General features: G+C 41.4%; 1 protein-coding gene across 1 annotated transcript; it reads right to left on the bottom strand.

The window, feature by feature from the left end:
* On the bottom strand, positions 1–15,226 carry SRGN (serglycin). The gene is made up of 3 exons (XM_045437639.1): positions 15,079–15,226; positions 5,109–5,256; positions 1–959 (listed from the first exon to the last, which is right to left on the bottom strand). The coding sequence occupies exons 1-3, from the start codon at positions 15,152–15,154 to the stop codon at positions 686–688; spliced, it is 498 nt and encodes a 165-aa protein (XP_045293595.1). The 5' UTR covers positions 15,155–15,226; the 3' UTR covers positions 1–685.
* Positions 15,227–16,376: the final 1,150 nt, after the last annotated feature.

The raw sequence follows: 16,376 nt of genomic DNA, 5'->3' as shown, positions 1-16,376 counted from the left end.
TCATTGATTATAGTTCTGCTTTAATAGAGGAACATTTGAAAATACACAGATATCCAGGAAAAAAAAAAAAAAGGAAAGCAGTATGAAGTATTCCGAGCACAGTCGTGCTTTAGTTTGGGTCCTAAGTTTCTAATTGTAACACCAATCGTAGTTCTCAGCAAACACGGCCCACCAGCTCTCCCAGCACATCCAGTGGTAACAATAGAGTGGTACACTTTACAGGGGACTTGTCAATTACCCACCCACTCTATAAATTTACCCGGTGTTTCATCTGGATTTTTCATAAGAAAAGGGGCATATCAATAAAATTCACAATCAGTGTCAGGTTTCTGAAGACTGGGGTGTGAAATATCACCTGTCGATTTGCTTCTCAGGCTGAATTTTTTTTTAAACAGGTTAAGTTATTCTTTAAAGCCATTTTCTAGACATGGGCAGTCTAGGTAATTTCATAGTGATGTTGGTTGAATACGATACAAAGGGAATGCAGGTATTTTCCAGGACAACAGGATAGGTGAAGGAAGCTTGAAGAATTCATGAAGAAAAAAAGGTGATAAAACCTAAACTTTTCTTTCAGATGTTTTTGAAATCCTATAAACCTTTTTTTATTCCAGAATTGATCATTTCACTCCGGTACATAAAACCTATAGAATGCATTGCCTGGCATCAAAATGGGAAACCCTCTCTTTCACAGAATGAAATTCTCTTCTGGTCCATCTTGCCCCAAGTCCTGGTTGTCTGAGGGCAGATTTCTCTTGAGAGGCCTAAAGTTGTAATAAAAAGCATCGTTTTCATCTACTGGTTGGTATTCCTGGTCAATTTCAGTGAGGAGGCCACTTCCAGAGCCACTTCCAGATCCTGAGTCAGAGCCAGAGCCAGAGCCAGATCCGGATCCAGACCCAGATCCAAAATAGTCCTCAGAGAGAGGGAAGACATCATTCAAGTTCTGGGATCCTGTCATTCTGAAGTAAGAACAAAAAATGGAAAAGAAAAACAGTGAAGTTTGAGACATACGAAAGAAAATCATAAAAAATTTTTAAGGTAGAAAATTAATGCAGCCACCCAGTTGCTCAAATTAAAAGTTACACATTTCCCAGTTATTCAATGCTTTAAAACAAAAAAGCAAATCAATCAGGCCTTTCTACATGTTTGCCTAGACTTAACTCATTGCATTTATCTACCAACATCTACACATTGCAGACTCATATAAGCAATGCGAATTTTCTTATCAGTAGCATAGCAATCCTGTATTTGGTAAATTAAGAGGACATTTATTTTTAAAAAAAGATATATTTTCCCATTTTCTTCCATTAAAGAAAGCACAAACAAGTAAGTCAGCCTAGACAGATGACATTTTTCCCAAATTTAAAATTTCTACAAAACTTCTAATATTCACAGTGCTTCAACACAACTGAATCTAAAGAAATTCTTTGTGACAAGTTAAGCGTTATGTTTGCCACCGTATTAACATTCAATTTCCTCTCAAACAGTAAATGTATTGGGGCACCTGAGTGGCTCGGAAGGTTAAGCGTCCGACTCTTGATGTTGGCTCAGGTCATGATCTCATGGTTCGTGAGATCGAGCCCTGCATTGGGCTCAGCGCTGACGGCACAGAGCCTGCTTGGGATGCTCTCTCTGCCCCACTGTCTCTGCTGCTTCCCCACTTGTGCTCCCTGTCTGTCTCAAAATAAATACATAAACTTAAAAAAAAAGTAAATATATTCATTCAGTTGGGTTCAGTTTGGTGGTTTAGAAGTCCACTCAGCACCAAAAGACCAGAGCCATGTCGCTACCCCTCAGTGGTACAACAACACAACTAAATATCAGAGACAAAAACTGTGTTTCGTAGTCTATGGGTCATTTTTTCCGTGAAGATGGTGAACCACAGACCATACAACAGATTAGAGCATCATGCATGCATGCCTTCAGTAAATATTGAACATCAGATCCCTATTCTAAGTGCCTAGGATAGAATGGGGACGAACAGATGAGGTCCCTCCTCGAGAAATTTAGAACTTATTGGGAAAGACAGACCATAAAAAGTGAATAAATCAGGAAACTATGAGATGGTGCTAAATGCTATGCAGAGAAGTGAAATAGACTAACGTATGAAAGGGTGACCAGGTGGCTAGTTTAGACTGTGGGGTCAGGGAAAAGGGATCGGCACCGGAAAAGTGGAAACGCATGCGCACACATGCACACACACACACACACACACACACAGAGTATCAAAAACATGGAACAATGAGGTCACCTAAAGAAAGCATGCAGATAGAAAAGAGGCCCAGCACAGAGCCAGGGCCATATCAATATATTAAATATTGAACAGAGGAGAACGAATAGTCAGGGAAGTAGAAGAAAACTCAAGATAAGGTGGGGCCATGCAAGCCTAGAGAAGAAAGCATTTCCAGGGTGGGGGCATCAACTGTTTTGAAGGCAATTAAGAAGTTGAGAAAGCCAAACACAGAGAAGTAAAGAGTGGATGTGTTAACCAGGAGTAATTGTGACCTTACCAAACATTCTGAGGGGAAGGTAGAAATGAACGGAAGTCCAAACAGAAGGGGTAGAAGGATGGGGAGACAGGAAGCATCCTTTTCAGTAAGTGTTACCGTGAAGAGGAGCAGAGAACGGGCAATAGCTGGACAGGATGCAGAGTCAAAGAAGGGATTCTAGCTAACTGCCTGAGACGCTAGAGAATTCTGCACCCCGGTGGAAACAAGATGCTGGTCTCACAGGAGTCACTGCAGAACTGAAGTCCTAGAAAAGGCGTGTAGAGGTAGGATCCCCAGAACAAGGAGGAGTGGCCCTAGAAGCTGCCACAGAGTCCAATCAGGAAACTCATCTCAATATTTAACACAGGAAACTACTTAATGTGTGATGGAAAAGCAGTGAAGCCAGATAGGGGATAGCGAGGAAACCCAGAGATGAGAGAAGATACTTCTCTCCCTGGGCTAAAGGGACAATGGAAGGAGGTGGATTTCCCTGAGCCCAGCTACTAGGGGTATCTGGTGGGAGCCGACGTCATGGAGGAGACACAGTCCTGCCAGAGGTGCCACTCGAGGCAGGGACCGAGGAGAAGAAACATCCTGATCTCTCCCTGCCTCTCATGCTCTCTGGTCTCCCTTCTGTGCCTTCCATTGTCCAAATCAGCCACAGATCAGGGAGCCTGAGAGATGCAGACCATGGGATGAGCCCTCACCCCTTACCCAATAGAGAGAAGGAAGAGGAAAGGAAAAAGAATGGATAGGAGGGCAAATGGGCCTGGGACTAACACAGAAGCAAGAACTGTTCACTCCTAAGTGTCTGGGGTGTCAGAGTGAGATGGAAAATTTCCCGGCTGAGGAAAGAGAAGATTGTAGAGACTTAAGGAGAGAAGAAATGGTGTAAAAATAGTTGTTTGGGAGAACTTGGGTTATTCCTCCAACATTTTAGCTTTAAATGAATTACTGTGGAAACTCAGAAGTTAAAATAATGGAGGATGCTACAAAATCATTTTCAAGCTTAATGCTGTGGACTAAAAGTAGAGGTACAGGAGGGGTGCCCGGGTGGCTCAGTTGGTTAAGTGGCCAACTTCAGCTCAGGTCATGATCTCATGGTTCGTGAGTTCGAGCCCCACATCGGGCTCTGTGCTGACAGCTCAGAGCCTGGAGCCTGCTTTGGATTCTGTGTTTCCCATGCTCTCTGCCCCTCCCCCCCTCCTCCTCTCCCCCCCCCCCCCCCCCGCTCACGTTCTGTCTCTCTGACTCTCAATACTGAATAAAGGTTATAAAAAAAAAAAAAAAGAAAAAAAAAGGAAGTAGAGGCATAGGAGCAGGATTGCAGAGCGACATTTTGAGGATGGTGACGATGTAATCTCTTATGCAGTGAGTGCCAGCAACGAAGAGGGTCGCCAGGACCCCCCCCCCCAGGACCTCCCGCCTCCCCTGCTGAGTGATGATGGCCTCACCTGGTTTGGGCATGATGACTTCCCTGGCTTTGAGGAGAGTAATTTTCTAGGGTTAATCTTCCAAGTCTGAAGATTAAACCTTTATGATAATCCTTTTCATAACACATTTTTGCTACCTGTTATACGACTTTGCTGCTTACTAAAACAATTGATTCGAAGACAATTCCATTTTTGTTACTTATGAATTCCTATTGGATCTTTTTTGCAAGTTTAAATCAGGTTTTATTTCATCAAGAAGAGGTTTGGCTTTGTCTCTGATAAGCCATGGCCATTTATTCTTCTCTTCCCTAATTTCTTTTTTCATCACTACTATCTAATCTCAGGATATTTTATTTTATTTTATTTTTAAAAAAAATTTTTTAACGTTTATTTATTTTTGAGACAGAGAGAGACAGAGCATGAACAGGGGAGGGGCAGAGAAAGAGGGAGACACAGAATCCGAAACAGGCTCCAGGCTCTGAGCAGTCAGCACAGAGCCCGACGTGGGGCTTGAACTCACGGACCATGAGATCATGACCTGAGCTGAAGTCGGACGCTTAACCGACCCAGGCGCCCCTCTCAGGATATTTTAATAACCCCTATTAGCAATCATCCTGTATTCCTCCCTCTCCTCCAGCCCCTGGTGACCACTCATCTATTTTCCACCTCCATAGAATTGACTATTCTGGGCATTTCATATGGAGAGAATCATGCAAGGTGTGGCTTTTTGTGTCTGTTTTTTTTCACTTTGCATAATGTTTTCAGGATAGATCCATGTGTTCGCACACTTCGTTCCTTATTTGGCCAAATAATAGTCCACTCTAGCGAAATACTGCATTTTATTTATGCACACAGTTGCCAGACTCCTATTGGATTTTAATATATAACGTGCTCTATTTACATAAACAGAATAATGCTCAATCATTTCCAATACTTGTTGGTGAAAAGTAGTTGGTTTTTGTCTCTGCCACCACAAAAAGACCTTGCAAAAGTATGGATGAATCGTGCATTCTTGCGCATCTCACACACCAGTAAATACAGTATACAGCTTTACCGTGTACTGTGTGGTGAAAACCAAGCCACCAAGGCAAGAGCCTGAAGAAAAACACACTGGACAACCCTCCCATCTCCAAGCCAAGGTCTCAACAGGGGTCAGTGAAAGTAAGATCAGAGAAAGTTCACTTACAAAAAAGGGTCAGTCCTTGGAGGGAGGATTCTGTTGGTTTCATCTGGAAGCAGGTTGAACATTGGTCCTTTTTCATCAATGCAGTTTGCAGAATTACTCTCAGGATTACAGCGTACCCACTGGTACCTGGCCCTCCGCACAGGAGAACCTACCCCAAAAAAGGAACCCATGTGGTTACTAAGTACCTCTCACACAGCTTCTCATCACTCTGTCCAGAAGAAATTGTTGATTAAATGAATTCTAAATTTGGTAGAAGGTAAGGTGTGGGCATGACCATAAATAGACCACAAATAGAATGACCATAAATAGAATAGCAGCATCCACCGTGTGCCAGCCTTTTAGATACATTGTCCTCCCAACAACCCCAGAAAGTAGCCCAGGGTTTAAGGTTAGAATAGGCTTAGGCAATCAGCCACCTGGAGTAAAGTCCCAGCTACGCTACTGGTGACCTGGGAAGCCTTCACTTCCCTGAGCCCCCTCTGTGAAATGAAGATGCTAACAGTGTTGTTTTTTCGCATAAGCTGGTCCTCAAAATTAAATGAGAAATGCATGTAAAGACGTTAACATAGTGCCAGGAACACAATAAACACTTGGTAGTGTTAACTATTATTATTTTTGTACTATTCTCTCCACTTTACGCAAAGGAAAACTGAGGCCACACGGTATTGAAGGGCCCAGTATTCAAACCCGTATCTGACCCCCAAAGCCTGCCCCTTCTTATAGAGATGAGTCAAATCACATTCAGAAAGATTAAGGATTACACCAAGTAGTACCTAAGACATTACGGGGCCCTAGTTCTTTAGGGCTATATGATGTTCTTAGGAATGAAAAGTAAATAAAAACTTGCCCTCTTTCTTTGCCCTCAGATCCGGTCAGAGATTTCAGAAGAACCAGGCTGTTCTATTCGCAGAGGGACAGACTGGTTGGAATACCCTAGTTTGTCACAGCTTCTTTTGAGTTTAGTTTCTACACAGAAGTCTCCAAATCTGGTGTTAGAAGGTCATACAGGAGATGCCTTATTAATTCATGAAATAAACTGTCTATTCTTCACTTTAGCAAGAATGGAAGCCCAATGGTGAGAAATACTTCCCCATACTTCAAAAGGTTCATCTCCTCCCCACCCGAAGCCCATGTTTTATTCACACAAGGGCAACTAATAATCACCTAGCAAGAAAGGGCATGTTTAGAATCCTTGAAAAGCAGGAAAAGTGGTTTTAAAACCCAGTACATTGTTGTCTGTACAGATCAAAGTGGAAATGGTAACAACAATTTCAGAAAACAAACAAAAAACCCAGTGCTATGGACAATCATGGCAACTTTTTTTTTTTTTTTGCAATAGTAAAAGATTGGAAAATTACATGTTAAAGTACAGCTATTAAAAGAATGAGGCAGGGGTGCCTGGGTGGCTCAGTTGGTTAAGCGTCCGACTCTTGATTTCAAGCCACGTCTTGTGGTTCGTGGGTTTGAGCCCCACATTGAGCTCTGCACTGACAGTGCAGAGCCTGCTTGGGATTCTCTCTCTCTCTGCCTCTATCCCAGTTGCTCTCTCTCTCAAAACAAATAAATAAACTTAAAAAAAAAAAAAAAAGAATGAGGCAGCTCTCTGGACACTGATATAGATTCTCCAAGGTAGATTATTAAATTTAAAACAAAGTAAGGAACACTGTGCATTGTGTTAACATTTGTGTGTGTTTGTGTTTTTAAGAATATATTTACATATATGCTTGCATATATGTATCTTGAACCTCTGAAAAGTTACACAACATACTGATTGCCTTTGTGGAGGGTATTGGTAGGCAGAAGACAGAGGAAGGAAGGACCCTGACTGCCCTCCCTCCTCTTGACACACTTCTGCAAGCCCCCTACAACAATTCATCTGCTTCCTGTCATCATAAATTAGTTTAGGGACGACTGGGTGGCTCAGTCAGTTAAGCCTCCAAATCTTGATTTTGGCTCAGGTCATGATCTCACAGTTCATGAGTTTGAGCCCTGCATCAGATTCTGTGCGGACAGCACAAAGCCTGCTTGGGATTCTCTCTCTCCCTCTCTCTCTTCCCTTCCTCTGCTCGCCCTCTCTCTCTCAAAAGTAAATAAATAAATAGACTTAAAAAATTAGTTTATATCTTCTAGAATTTTACATAAATGGACTCCTATAGCAATTTGACAGGGTTTCCTGACATTGTTTTAATTCAGGGACTAATGGAAAGGTGTCTTTACCTTTTACAGCACTCTCTTCTAGAAATGGGCAGTCTGTTTAGATATTCCTTACATCTAGACTGCTTTTGTTGCAATTTTTTAAAATAACATTTATGTTACAGGGCGCCTGGGTGGCTCTGTCAGTTAAGCTTCTGACTCTTGGTTTTGCCTCAGGTCATGATCTCATGGTTCGTGTGTTCAAGCCCCACATAGGGCTCCACGCTGACAGCATGGAGCCTGCCTGGGATTCTCTCTCTCCCTCTCTCTCTCTCTCTGCCCTTCCTCTACACTCTCTTTCTCTTAAAATAAATAGACTTAAATAACTTTATTTTTAAAAAGGAGAAAAGAAATATGAGCTTATTATAGGAAATTTTGAAAAATGTATTAAGCAAAAAAAAAAAAAGAAAAATGACCCCTAATCTCATTACCCAACATCCCCAGAGACCATGAACTTTGGAGTTTTGGGGTCACCCCCAGTATCTGTTTCTAGGAGAGTATGCACAAACTATGTCCTGTTCTCTTCTGACAGCAACTATCAGAGGTTGATACCAAAGTCAAGTTCACTTTACCCCTCAATAGGATGGCCAAGGACTTTGTTCTTAAAAGACTGCAGAACCACAGAACTTTTTCAAAATGTCCTCTTTCTTTATGATTCTCTATCATGTCTATTTGTACTCAACTTTGTCCTAATAGCTCTGATTAACCAAGTTATTACATCATTAAGATATATGATACACATTTTATATCTCTAAAGAAATATATAGATATAGGTAAAATACAATGTATAAAAGATACATGAAACTATTCACCTTAGTACTATTTAAACTAGGGAAACAGGAAATAACTTGATCAAAACAGTTAAAAATCTCATTATTAGTCATTCATATGAGGGAATATTGACAAAAAAGTTAAAAAGTAGTGGTTATAGAAAAGACTATGTAACATCATGGGAAACTCTATATTTAAAAATGAGTGAAAAAGGCAGAATACCATGCTGCATAGTAGTTGTTAATGCAACCGCATAAACAGATATTGGGGAGAAATTTGAGGAAATCCACAAAAATATAGTGATAGACTCTTTGGTGATTTTTTTTCTCATTTTGTTTTATAAATTTCAACGTTTATTTATTTTTGGGACGGAGAGAGACAGAGCATGAACGGGGGAGGGGCAGAGAGAGAGGGAGACACAGAATCGGAAACAGGCTCCAGGCTCTGAGCCATCAGCCCAGAGCCTGACGCGGGGCTCGAATTCACGGACCGCGAGATCGTGACCTGGCTGAAGTCGGACGCTTAACCGACTGCGCCACCCAGGCGCCCCTTGTTTTATAAATTTCTATAAATAACAATATTCCTTGAAAAATTAGAGACACTAATGTAAGAAAGTAAATATTCTCCCGCTGGTTTGTTTGTTTGTTTGTTTGTTTCTTTCTTTCTTTCTTTCTTTCTTACCTTTGGAACTACTATCACAATTTCCCCATGGTTCCTGAATATCACTAACTGTATCTGGCCTGGGACAGCTAGTCATTCAAAATAGGTTAGTTCTGTCACTGTCTGGAGACTGGAGGTAAGGTAGCAAGATGACATCCAATGCCCCTTACTAGCTGTGTGACTTGACCAACTTACTTAACCTCTGTGTAGCTCAATTTCTTCATCCATGAAATGGGAACAGTAATAGGTCCGATAATGAGATATAAATGTTAGGTTCTTAGAATAATAACTAGCACCATGGTCAGAGCTCCTTAAACACTAGTTTCTCCGATGAGGAGGAGACCACAATGACCAATCTCTGCTAGTGGGCAACTTATAAAGACATCAGAATTTAAACACTCATTCTACCATTTAGCATCTGTCTGATTCTCAATTTCTCATCTTTCAAAGATGAATAATAGTATCCCAAACAGTTCCTTTACAGTGAGATGAAAGTATGTAAAACATCTAGCACAAATCTTTGCACCTGGTATTGGTATGGTTTACCTTTCTCCTCTGATTCTTTCCTCAAGCAGCTTAAGTTTGGCATTGAGTGCTTGCTACTTAAAAACCCTACCTTGTAGGTGGGACAAAAAAAAAAAAAAAAAAATCCAACATGTCCAGCAGAGGGCGATGTCTTCACACTCTGTGCTGTCTAGAACAGCGCTGTCCAATAGAAGTTTCAGACAACCATGTATGAAATATTCTTTTTTTTTTTAATGTTTATTTATATTTGAGAGAGACAGAGACAGAGCGGGGGAGGGGCAGCCTGAAGCAGGCTTCAGGTTCTGAGCTGTCAGCACAGAGCCTGAACAGGGGCTCGAACTCACAGGATCATGACCTGAGCCTAAGTCCCACGCTTAACCCACTGGGCCACCCAGGCGCCCACGTATGGAATTTTCAATGTCATAGCAGCTCTATTTTTTTAAAGTAGAAAGAGACAAGTGAAATTAATTTCAAGACATTTCATTTAACCAATGTATTCAGATATTGCCATTTAACATATAAGCAATGTAAGTTATTAATGAATATTTTACGTTTTTCTTTTCATGTAAGTCTGGGTGCATATTTTGCACTAACAGCACATTTCAGTTTGGATTCACCCCATTTCAAGCGCTCAGGGGCTATCATTTTGGGCACTGTAGATGTTTGCCTTCTCCTTTACATGCAGCCAATGTGCTATCAAGCTGAGAGAATGTTTGCATAGATAGGAAGTTAAACAGAAAAGTAAAACTAAAACTTTATGGGGAAGCGTCCAGGTGAAAGACCCTATCATTTTGCTGGCATAATACAGCTTTCATAAACTCATGAAAACAAATTCTAAAATACAAAATTCCCCCCAGAATTCAGAGTCTCAGCTTTTAAAATTTATAAAGAGGGGCTTCTTGGGATGCCTGACTGACTCAGTGGGTAAAATGCATGACTCCTGATCTCAGGGTTGTAAGTTCAGGCCTCACACTGGGTGTAGGGATTACTTTAAAATAAAATATTAAAAAAAAAAAGAGGGGCTTCTTTTGGGGGTTGATGAAAATGTTCTAAAATTGACTATAGTGATAGTTGCATACATCTGTGAATATAATTTTAAAACTTTGAATTGTACACTTTGAATGGATGAACTCTATGGTATGTGAATGCTATTTCAATAAAGCTGTTTAAAAACTCATAAAGAAATCAAAGGTAGAAGTCACCCCCCACCCCGAGAAAAGTGTATCTAATTTGGGATTGATAATTTTCAGTTGGATTAAAATAAAGAACATGGTTACAGACACAATGTTCCTGACATATCTATTGAAGGGTGTTGGCAGGATGTGAATTCAACATTTCCAGCCCCTGATGTTGTGGGAATATCTTGACTCCTATCTTGCTTGAGAGAAATGCCTCATGATTACTGATTACCATAATTGGAAAAAAATAAAAGAGAGAATGCTAGTGGACACAAGGGTTATCTTCTCCAAAGGCCCCACCTACTGGATCTGCTGGTGAACTTTGTGGTAGATTCCAGGGAAAAGAATGGTAAATTATTTAGAATCCTTTCCTCATTGCTCGCCACCCCCACATACACACACAGTCACTAGTCCCACTTTATACAAAATGCTTTCTGTGAGTGAACATTACCCCAGTAATCTCTCTGCATCTTTATATATTGTAGTACCAATTTTCCCCCAACATCATCACAATTTGCCAATTTCCTATTCTTAATGGAGATCTGCTGCAGGTATGTTAGAGAAACTTGAGCAGAAACTGCCATGCGGAGGGTTAAAAAAAAAAAAAAAAAGACCGTTTTGTTCGTTGTTTGGGTAGCATGGAAACAGACATCACTAAGTTGGAGTTGCTTCCTACTAGACAATCAATTCCACAAGATAGATAAGGTTCCCCCACCCTTGCATGGCTTGCCAGGCTGTAAATGTTCCCAGTTTACTTTCAATTTCTCCCTCTCTATACCTCAATTCGCTGGTAAACTTTATAGCAAGTTTACTACAGCCAAAAGAAGGTTTTTTGTTTTAAAGACAGAAAAACTCGAGGCACCTGGCTGACTCAGTAGAACACGTTACTCTTGACCTCAGGGTTGTAAGTTCAAGTCCCACATTGGATATAGTGATTACTTAAAAATAAAAACTTTAAAAAGAAAGAAAAGATAAGAAAAGAAGAGAAAAGAAAAGATCAGTAAAGAAAAAAGAAAATCTCTACCTAGAAGACAGTCAAGTTGCAATAGAAAGTTAACTCTGTCCTTGAAATCAGATGGCCACTTCTGGCCTAAAGTCTCAAAATATTTTGCAAGCGGTTGGTCTAAAAAACAAATGAATTTTCTCTTCTATAAAGTGGTGTTAATTCCTCTTCACAGGAAATGTGATGATCATTTACGAGAGAATGTACATGAAATCACTTTACAATCAAACAGCAGCACACATGGGTAGAATCAATATCTACTATAACCCAATAGTGTGGAGTGAACACATGATCTGGCCACAACTGCTCCTGGATTTTCCATTTTCTCTCTTTATGGGCATCTTTTAAAAAGAGGGGCGGGGCGCCTGTGTGGCTCAGTCAGTTAAGCGTCCAGTTCTTGATTTTGGCTCACGTCATGATGTCATGGTTTGTCAGATGACACCCCACAGAATGCAGAGTCTGCTTGGACTCTCTCTCTCCCTCTCTCCCTCTGCCCCTCTCCACCCCACTCTCCTCTCAGAATAAATAAATAAATAAATAAATAAATAAATAAATAAATAAACATGAAAAAAATTAAAAGGGGGCAATAAAAGACTTTAGGATTCACAGACCTTATCAATAATCAATAATCCCCTGGAGCTCTACATTAAATCGATGGCCACCTGTGCTCTCCAGGGTCTCCCATGCATTGCCAAATTTCCATTTCTTTGCCCCTAATAGACATGATTTCACATCATGTCTTTACTTGGGTTTGACTTATAGTAACTGATAGGGGCTGAGTTGTGTCCTCTCAATTTGTGTGTCGAAGCCCTAACTCTCAATACCTCAGAATGGGATTGTATCTGGAGATAGGGACTAAAAAGAGGTAATTAAGGTCAAATGAGGTCATATGGATATACCCTAATCCAATATGGCTGGGTCCTTATAATCCAATATGGCTGGTGTCTCTTATGAAGAAGAGATCAGGACACAGACACACACAGAGGAAGGACCATGTGAAGACACAGAGAGATGGGCATCTTCAAGGCAAGGAGAGAGGCTTCAGAATGAAACCAACCCCACCGACATCTTGATCTTGGACTTCTAGCCCCCAGAACTGTGAGGAAATAAACTTCTGTTGTTTAAGCCACACCAGTCTGGGATACTGGGCAGTCTTAGCAAACAAATACAGTAATCTAAGATGTTTTGAATATGTGCAGTAAAAGCAAGCCAAAAGCCTAGTTAATTTGATCAGTTCAGTCAAACCAGTGGTTTGAGTAAATATTTTTTAAAAGATGGAGGAAAAACACTGTCAGATCACACCTGGCATCACGTGGATGTGTGGTGAAATAGTGGCGTGGCTCTTTCCACTGTAGCCTTGAGCTTGCCGTCACTCGCACACACAGCCCTGGGTGGGCATCTATTTCCCTTCCTATTGAATTTTTTTTTTTTAACGTTTATTTATTTTTGAGACAGAAAGAGACAGAGCATGAACAGGGGAGGGGCAGGGAGAGAGGGAGACACAGAACCCGAAACAGGCTCCAGGCTCTGAGCGGTCAGCACAGAGCCCGACGTGGGGCTCGAACTCACGGACCGCGAGATCGTGACCTGAGCCGAAGTCGGACGCTTAACTGACCGAGCCACCCAGGCGCCCCTCCCTTCCTATTGAGACGTGGGCACAAACCCTTCATTCCAACACCAAGTGCACTTCTCCTTTGGAAATACCCTAGTTTTTCAGTTCATTCATTCTCTCTTTCTTGGTTCCTTTTCCAACAAAGAGCTAAACCTACCAGGTGATGATATAAATGCTAGTACTTTGTACAGTTTCATCATGGTTTCTTCACTTCTTTCTGGTGAATACCTACTACATAAGGAACGTTTTTGCTTTAAGTCTAGTTTTACCTACTGAATCTTTGTGGGGAACGTGATATTTGGGGGAAATTCTGAATACGTAAAGACTAACTTAGCTCTTGCCAGGGTGGACTCCCCCCGCTCCCCCACCCCCTCTCCCCACCAACTGGTCACTCAAATCTGTGCTACAAATACAGACCTCATTACTCTGGATCTTGTCACAACACACTAGGGAATTACCTCATCAAGCTGAAGATTTTCCCTAAAAGACCCAAGCCTGTTCCCTACAATCAATAATGTTTTATACTGTAAAAAATAAATAGATTCGGGGCTCCTGGGTGGCTCAGTTGGTTAAGCATCCGACGTCAGCTCAGGTCACGATCTCGTGGTTTGTGAGTTCGAGCCCCGCGTCGGACTCTGTGCTGACAGCTCAGAGCCTGGAGCCTGCTGCGGATTCTGTGTCTCCCTCTCCCTCGGCCCCTCCCCCACTTGTGCTCTGTCTCTCTCCGTCTCTCAAAAATAAATAAATGTAAAAAAAATTTTTTTAAATAAATAGATTCATAAAAGAGTTTCAGCAACACTACTTGCTGTTATTTTCTTCAATAAATGCATAACAAGAAGAAAATAATGTTATAAATTTCCAGTACATGACGAACATATCTGAGATTCCCTATATGATTTCATTTCCACCAAAAGTAAAAACAAGACCATTAGAGTCACTTTGAAGAAACAAATCCGGGACATGTATGTCACTAGGAGTCAGTATTTCCTGTACAATTTGGGGAACCTTAAATGTGTTTCTACCATAAATTCTCCCATCTGTTTATCAGGTCATGACCTTCTGCCTTGTTTAGACATGATCCCTTATTTATCAAAGGAGAAGAAATTGTATCTTTCCTACAAACTGTTAATTTTCGTTGTCTTAGTCATTAAGACTTTAAGTTGTTTCAGTCTGACTAAACAACCCTGGATCATAGAGAAATCTAACAAGAAATTTCCAGATGTAATGTCTCTCTGAGCAACAGCACAGATACTAAAATTCTTTGGCCTCTTTATAAACTCTGAGAGGGTTTGTACTATGTCTAGCCATAACTGAATTTTCACTAAGAACCAGGTTTTTTTTTAAAAAAGGGAAAAAAAAACAAATTTACTCTGATTTCTACAAATATATCATTTCCCACTGTTAGAGTAATTATGACACCACCGTAATATAGGAAAACTTGGGACTGATAGAAACCCTAAGGGATAGGCACTCAACAGTGCCACTTTCTCCATAGACACATAGGTATTTTTCTATATTACTTTCTTGAATTTCTGAAAGTTTATAAACTAGGGGTGCCTGTGTGCCTCCGTCAGTTAAGTGTGGGACTCTTGATCTCGACTCAGGTCATGATCTCAGGGTTCGTGGGATAGAGCCCCGCATGGGACTCTGTGCTGACAGTGCTGAGCCTGCTTGGGATTCTCTCTCCCTCTGTCTCTCTGTCTCTCTGTCTCTCTCTCTCAATAAAAGAAAATATACATTAAAAAAAAAAGTTTATAAACTATACCTTTTCATCCCAAAATAAAAGAGCACGTTTCAACCATTGTGAGAGCTTACAAGGCCACACCTGCCTCCAGAGCCTCATCCTTCTTGGTACCAAACTTAACCAAACTCACATTAAGGAGTTTAGCCACCCCAAATACTTTTTCCTTGCATACTTTCTCCCACAATACATTCTGTATCTTAAAGTGAATATTATCATTTGTGGGAAACATGGGGCTTACAAAGATTACAGCGGGGGGCGGGGGGTGCAAGTTTCCCGGGTCTTACCTTGAACCGAAGAATCAAAAACCAGGAGGAGGGCAAGAGCCAGGACAAATGTAGTGCCCTGGAGGAGCCGTTGCATCGTGACCAGCTCACTTCGGTCCTGCTGCCTGGACACCAACTTCACGATTAGGAAATGTAGCAGGGTGCACTCTGTCCCTTTTAGAAAAAGTTCCAAAACCTCAAACCCTGCCCAGAACACACGTCACAATTTCCTGAACAAATAGAAAGAGATCCACATCAAAACCCAGAAAGATAAAAAAAAAAAAAAAAAAAAAAAAGACAGCAAAATAACTATTCATACCCATTATGAAACTGCACTGAACTCTCCCCAGGTCTGCTTTTTCAAAAGTTTTGTTGTTTCACACTTGCCTGTTAGAAATTGTTTTCCCACTAAAACAGTAGAATCAGCATTCAGTAGAGTCGGTTTTTCCTCTCCTCAATTAGCAATCTGAACACAAGATTTTTTTTTTTTAATTTTTTTTTTTAACGTTTATTCATTTTTGAGACAGAGAGAGACACAGCATGAACGGGGGAGGGGCAGAGAGAGAGGGAGACACAGAATCGGAAACAGGCTCCAGGCTCTGAGCCATCAGCCCAGAGCCCGACGCGGGGCTCGAACTCACAGACCGCGAGATCGTGACCTGAGCTGAAGTCGGCCGCTTAACCGACTGAGCCACCCAGGCGCCCCTGAACACAAGATTTTTAACATAAAGAGTCCACTGCCCTGTGGATGAGGGGGAGCTGGGCACTGCCTTTTCATACTGAGGACCTTCAACATAAAATGTTAATTTTCCTTTCTGTCAGGAGTAGCACAAGTCACTGAGTCGAGCTCAAGAGGTAAAAGTTCAAAGCTGAGTTCTCATCTACAAAAAAAGTGTTCTCCGGTTTCAGAGAACAGGTTTCTTATTGGACTCTCTTGCTTCCATTGGATCGATCCCTGGCTCTCCCTCTTCCTCAAGAATGGAGCGAGGATTTCTGGTTACCAAGCACTTGGGCACAACAGAAAAACGACCTTGCATTTCTCTGCCCCTTCACACCAAGTATTTCTTACGATGCAATTCCATTTATGCTTTCACCTTTTCTCCTGGCAAAAGTTTCCACCTTGAATTTGGGGTTCTCTGGCCTTGAATGAGCTGGGCATCAGAAACAAGGTGTGTTGTGTCCGCCCAGTGGGCTGCTGGAGCTCATGCTGCGCTGCCCCCTGTAACTAAAGGAGTGGCTGTTTCTCAGGTCCTGGGAATTGTGCATGGACTTCTGGGGGACTGAGGAACACCGGGTAGAGGCTCCACATTAAAGTTGCA

This window comes from Leopardus geoffroyi, chromosome D2 (genome assembly GCF_018350155.1).
Source record: "Leopardus geoffroyi isolate Oge1 chromosome D2, O.geoffroyi_Oge1_pat1.0, whole genome shotgun sequence".
Lineage (NCBI taxonomy): Eukaryota > Metazoa > Chordata > Mammalia > Carnivora > Felidae > Leopardus > Leopardus geoffroyi.
The sequence above is the reverse complement of the archived record's forward strand: the minus strand, read 5'-3'. Positions and strand labels throughout refer to the sequence as shown.

What these genes read in the sequence shown, in the direction of transcription:
- SRGN (XM_045437639.1), bottom strand. Translation starts at nt 15,154, where the DNA reads ATGCAACGGCTCCTCCAGGGCACTACATTTGTCCTGGCTCTTGCCCTC. An exon ending in TTTTGATTCTTCGGTTCAAG is followed by an intron (nt 5,257 to 15,078) that starts GTAAGACCCGGG and finishes TTTTTGGGGTAG; the next exon opens with GTTCTCCTGTGCGGAGGGCC. An exon ending in CCAAGGACTGACCCTTTTTT is followed by an intron (nt 960 to 5,108) that starts GTAAGTGAACTT and finishes TTCTTACTTCAG; the next exon opens with AATGACAGGATCCCAGAACT.